The 6,308-nt window shown below is 36.8% G+C and overlaps 1 protein-coding gene across 3 annotated transcripts in view; it reads right to left on the bottom strand.

Moving 5' to 3' along the window:
* The window catches only part of LOC106681344 (facilitated trehalose transporter Tret1), a 90,329-nt gene that overhangs the window by 15,598 nt on the left and 68,423 nt on the right, over positions 1–6,308 (bottom strand). For all 3 annotated transcript variants that reach the window (XM_014421619.2, XM_014421618.2, XM_024362872.2), the window contains exons 3-4: positions 4,801–5,270; positions 1,957–2,483 (exon numbers count right to left, since the gene is read on the bottom strand). In XM_014421619.2, coding sequence (XP_014277105.1) covers positions 1,957–2,483; positions 4,801–5,270 — 997 coding nt within the window. The remainder of the gene's footprint in view (positions 1–1,956; positions 2,484–4,800; positions 5,271–6,308) is intronic.

Genomic DNA, 6,308 nt, shown 5'->3' with positions numbered 1-6,308 from the left:
TAATTTGGTTCATTCCATGTCATGCCAACCATAAGGTGTATTAATCTCTCATGCAAGACTAATTTTAAACGACAATAAACCTTTATTAGATTCTGTTCACTCCGACATTAATTCAGAAACACCCTAAATTCCAATTTATTTAAACGGGGTTATTTGCATTACTCTTACTATGCCTAGTGGGATTGTTAATTAATCGTTAAAACTCTCGGCAACCATGTGATCCCAACCGTTAATTAATCGTTAAAACTCTCGGCAACCATGTGATCCCAACCGTTTCTTAAAAATTAATAAACTAAACATTAGATGTCTCTTGCTTAGTCGAGTGTTATAAAATTTGATTTTATTATGATGTAATTTATAAAATTATTATGTTACGGACTTTTTATATAGGATCAGTTAGGCGTCAACAATCACAAGTGAAATGACAATTTATCATAGAAAATTGACCGTGCGATTAAAATGTAACTGTGATGAGAGAATTTGCGGCTTAGACCTTTTTTGGAGAATTTTTTTTTTTTTTACAAATATCATTTCAATGGTTTTGCTTTGTTAACATTGGCCATTTCCTCCCTTTTATGACAGAGCACGTCGAAGATGTTAATTACCCAATAATAAAACTAGATATTGTTCGCGTCACGCGCGATATAATATATAACTAGAAAGCTGTCACAGCCTTCGCTCCATCTGTTCCTCGATAGAGGAATAGGTTTCTAGAAATCTCTCGAGAAGTCTCTTTCTATTGACACTTCCCTCTGCCTATACCACCCATATAGATCTCCCCTTCCAATAAGTTCTTTTATTTGGCACATAAATATACCCTAATAATAGAAATGATGGTCATTCAAGTGATCAATTAAGATTGGAAGTCGAGCAGAGGTGTCAAAGGACACTCTAGGACAGTGGTTCTGAAAGTCTAGGATGCCGCAAGCGGATGCCAACAGAATTAAATTGTATTATTAAATATACATCTAAGGATAATTATGGCGTTAGTTTAATATTTTGGAACCGAAATTGAAAAACAAGCGGTGTTAAGCTTTTGGATGTTAAAAAAGAGATCACTCGGTGGAAAACCTCTAGTAGAAAGTCGAGGCGAGAAGAGGTCATCCTCAGCCATCTCTGGGATTGGGCTCTGCGAATTTTCACATGGCTATTTGTTACGTGGACTAGAACCATCGACGTCTGTAGAGTGCCAAGTCAGAAGAACGGTGAAACACGTGCTATTGGAGTGCCCCCTCTTCGCTACTCTCAGGAAAAAACCTTGAGATTCTATTATGAGAGAACCCACAACTGAGAAACCTTGTTTCTGTCATGAGACAAGCCTGGATAAGATCTCTGAAGACAAAGAAAATGAAGTAGAGAAACTGATTGTTTATTAGATAGCTACAAAGTACTATAACAGAATATAGTGAATGTCATTTAATATACCAATGATCCTTTGGGGTAGAGGTAGGATGGATAAATAAATAATATTTTGTTAACTGGATAAAGATGCCAGAAATTTAGTTTTTGTTCAACATGGTAGCCACGAAATCGTTTTAGCCCGAAAAGGATGCCATGGTGAAAAAAATTTGGGAGCCACTGCTCAAAGAGACATGTGTAACTAAATGTAGTCTGTAGATAGTAGTTGTAAATAGTATGTCGTAGAGCCTCTAAATCTTCTCTCTTGACATAAAAAATTATATACACAACTCTTTGGTCGTATTTTGTAACTTTTGTATTCATGACTCGAAAGTAGAACGCTGTTCCTCGACCAATGTTTGAAGCGTCAAACATTGTCATATACGGTCAAATTGGTTTGGAATTTGAAGAAAGTATTTTAAACCCATTTTATTTAGTGTAACCATTTGAACAAGCCTCTAAAGAAATACCATAAATGGTGTAATCGAAGCATGCTTGATCGTGAATAGGAATATTTAGGTATGTTACAATAATTGAAATGTCACGCGTAAACCTTACCTGTACAAGTTGGTACTGCTTGATGCACCAGAAGGCTCCCAGCGACCCGACGATCAGTGTCAGTCCTCCGCCAATTCCACGTGTCCTGGAGGAGAAGAACTCAGCCTGTATCGTCTGCATCAGCGGACCCAAACCAACATTCGCTACGATGATATAGCCCACCATAGACACGTAGAGGACCCATACGTAACCTCTTACGTCATAACTAGTCTCAAACTCGAGGAAGTAGTAACCGCCTATTACCAACAAGAATATGGAGCATCCCAGAGAAGAGAACATGAGCATAGGTCGCCTACCGATCTTGTCCGACATAATAGAAGATGAGAGTGTAACTACAGTAAGGAGTACGCCAACCACGATGGTAAGTTCGTTGTGGTCCAGGTACTGCGAACTGCTCTCGCCGAAGGTCTGGGACAGGTATGTCACCAGTGCACTCATCCCGTTCATGTACTTGGTGATGCAGCACACCTGCACGATGATGAACGCCTTCCGGTCCTTCTTGGTGCTGAAAAGTTCTCTCCAAGAACCTGGAAAAATTAATAGGATTTATCATAAATAAATAATTTTGTATGTTTTCTAGATTAAATTATGTTATTATAAAAGCACTTTTGTCAGAGGTAGCCCTCGTCATTAATGATGTATGCTTATGGATGCGATGATAACAGCTAGAAAGCAGTATTTTAAACAGAATGCTTTTTATGAACTTAATATTCAACATTTCCATTTTGACAGAATATAGGAAGTATTTTTCAGGTTTCGTTTTAACTCAAACCACTTTTAACAACTTTCTTAGATATATCGATGATTATTTTTTGTTAGTTAAAAAAAAACAAGGCTTTGTCTGTATCCGGAGAAAGCACCCTGAAGCCTCGAAGACAAATAAATGAGAAAAATAAAAAGGAAGAATTAGTTTCACAAGTATTAAAATAATATATTTTTATTATAATCCAGTTGCTAGCCTACCTTCTACGCCACAACCCCTGATGATGACCTGAAACTCAGGTCGAAACGTCGGCATAAAATAAATAAATATGTATGTTGTTCTTTGCTGACCGCACCCCCCGACAAACTTCTCCAATCATTAAAATAATATATGTTTATATTTTGATAATCTGGTACATATGCTAATTGTGCTAATCACATAGTTCTACTTTCGCTTTTAGGTAAAAAACTCTCTACATTTGGTGGGAATAATGTTTATTACCTCCCAAATATTCAGTACTTAATACCACCGTGGGTATATTGTAGGTCTGCTTCTTCCCGATCTAGTTAGAGTTATGCGAACCAAATCAAATTCTGGCAATTGGTATAGTGTTCCTTTGGCAGAGTTTTGAGTTTGAAGAGGTTGACTTATAGGGTCTTGTTTGCAACAGATAGACGTTGGAAAGGACAATTCAAATCCCCAAAAAGAATGAAATGATCTAAATTCACTACTACCTTATGTGCTTTTATCACTGCTATTTTATTATCACAAATAAAATCAAGGTGCCCGAAGAGATGATGGCCCCGAGACCTTCTAATGTAGAAATATTATAAGAGTTCTACCCATGGGTATTATTATTATTGGCGCGATAGACCGTGGAGGTCCATGTACTTAGGAAGTACGTCGTGCGTTCTATGACGTGGTTTTCTTAGGGTGGGTTCGTCACACCCACGCCTATTTTTGTGAGTGCCACCGATAGGCTAACGGGCCTCACAAATGCCCGGGGCGAGGCTGTGAGTGAGTATTGTTCAATTAAAAAAATCCCGGATAGGGCCGGGGACTCAAACTCGCAACCTTTTGGTTTACAGACAAGGGCGTTACCAAGCTGCTACCGTCACCCCGATCTACCGTCTACCAATGTGTAGTTTCTCTATATGTTTGTATCATAGCATTGTAATCTGACATCAAATTTACTAGATTAATTTCTATTTATACATCTACATGTTATACATTTCTATTGTGAATGAAAACATATAACTTTAAGAAAACAAAAATGTTTTGAGAACTTGGTAAATATGCTTCAGTTTCACTTCCATTTAGAAGTAAAATACACTTCATTTGCTGAACACGATGTTTAATACCTTCCAAATATTCAGTATCTAATAACACCACCGTGTGTCATACCTTTACCCGATCTAGTGAGTGTTTTGTGAATTATATCATGTTGAAAAGTCAAGTAAAATTACAAATAATGAAAAAATACAAAAGAAAAAAAATAATATAGATTGAAAATTGCTCTAATTGATCTAGGTCAGAGATTCGCCTTACCTCGTTAAGGAACCCGGTTGGGTATTCATTTGAACCATTGAACTTTGCAAACTATAAGCAATGGCTCTCAGAGAAGTTGTTCTCTAAATCTCACTGTGAAAAGGAAGAGTTCTGCTGTAGAGACCAAACCTTTGCTTTGTCAACTTTGAGTGCAGAATATAGAGCGGGTGCTGATGGCGTCTTTAATGCTTGACTCATCTATACTTTACTCAACTTTAGAACTATCTCGTGACTTTATTTGCGCCAAGTTTTAGACGGGCTATGAAGTAGGTACTTGAAATAATGAAATAAATTCAATAAACTATTCGTTAATGTCAGGGCAACATAGAATAATTTGAATTGTTGATATCGAAAGAAAAAAGATCATTCGACATTAATAAAAACCGTAACTAAAAAGAAAACCATTAACCAAAAAAAAAAATTATTTTTTTTTAGTAAACTCTTTAGAGTAACAGTTTTTTCATGGTGCCTTTATAGATACATTATACATTACACATTATATATCATACAGCATGTTAAGTAATATTTTTGCTTAAATTAATTTGTCTTGAATTTTACAAGAGTAATTAAATAATTGCTTATGAAAGACTCACCTTTACATAGATATTCCCTCTCAATGGTGTCCTCCATCGCCTTGAATTCTTGGTTGATTCCCTTTCCAGCCCTAAGCCAAACCAGCGCCTTCCTTGCTTCGTCTTTCCGCCCCTTCATGAGGAGGTAGTAAGGTGACTCCGGCATGAGGACGAAAGTGGCAGTAAAGAGGAGCGGCACAACTAGGCATATCCAAGCGTAGCTTTCGTAGCTGACGTAAGGACCGACGCAGTAGGCGAAGAGTGCACCCCCGTACCAGAGGGTCTGGAAGTGGCTGGATACACCTCCTCTAAGTCGCGGTTCAGCGATCTCCGCGATATAGATCGGGCAGATTGCGTAGGCCACCCCCAAGCAGACGCCCTGCAGAAACCGGAGGACGTACATCACGGTAAGTGACCTGACGAAGACCTTGAGGATGAACGTGGCAGCACATATCGGTCCAGTAGCCAGGATCAGAGACTTACGGCCATAACTATAGCATAAATAAATATATATATTATAAAAAATAAAACTGTACCACTACAACCCAGGGAAGTTCAGGGGTTCAGAATTTTGTACGAAAGTTCTGTTACTAGACCAACGGTTTTACAAGGAGGTGATTTGGATTTGGTCAGAATTACACTCAACCACCAGATTTATTCCCAATTGAGGGTACTACCCAATATATGAGGCTGGGTGTACCCTAGAGGGCTCCCTAACCCACAGGGTTGACTAATGTCTACAGTAATTTTGTGTGTGCGTGTGTGTGTGCGTGCGTGTGTGTGTGCATGCATGTGTGTGTTATTGGAAAATACGACAATGTAAGACAATATGTTTTAGCGTTTAAGTATTCATTCATATAATACATATACTGACTAAAAAATAAATAAATGATAACATTATACAAAAATAATAATAAAAAAGAACAAAAACAACAAGTATATAATAGAACATTATTTTACAGGATAAAGAAATTAATTCTAAGTAAAAAAAAGAAGTACATCAACACACATTTGGACATAATTATAAATTTTTAAACTTCAAATATAGTCAATGTTTACAGCAGTAGTTCCCAATCCAAAGAAGTCTGCGTACCAATTAGCCGAAAATCGAACCATAAGAGCGGTCAATCACCACTCTTGATTGTAAACACAGAGTTCCCCTCGGAAAATATTTAAAATTTCGGTAAATTAAAAGTTGATGTTGAATAATTTTTATTGTGTATTTGCATGTAATCCTTTCAGCTGACACAAATATCCAGAAAAATAATTAATAAAATAAATGAGGAGAAGATGGTTGGGGGTACTTTCAGTGAAGGACACAAAAAATATTTATTAGGGCTAACATTTCGGCCAGGATTTCAAGCCTTCATCGGATTTACGAACAAAAAGTAAGATAATAACTATAATGAATAAAAAGAATTACATAATGGTCAGAACAACAATGTAGATACATAAATTGTGTTGAATGAAATTGTATAGTCTAAGTATAATAAGAAGATAAAGGCTTTATGTGAAAAAGTAATATTTTT

The sequence above is a fragment of the Halyomorpha halys genome, unplaced genomic scaffold, assembly GCF_000696795.3.
Source record: "Halyomorpha halys isolate HHAL.00 unplaced genomic scaffold, Hhal_1.1 Scaffold328.1, whole genome shotgun sequence".
NCBI classification, from domain to species: domain Eukaryota; kingdom Metazoa; phylum Arthropoda; class Insecta; order Hemiptera; family Pentatomidae; genus Halyomorpha; species Halyomorpha halys.
Note: the sequence above shows the minus strand (reverse complement) of the source record. Positions and strands in the feature narration are given on the sequence as shown.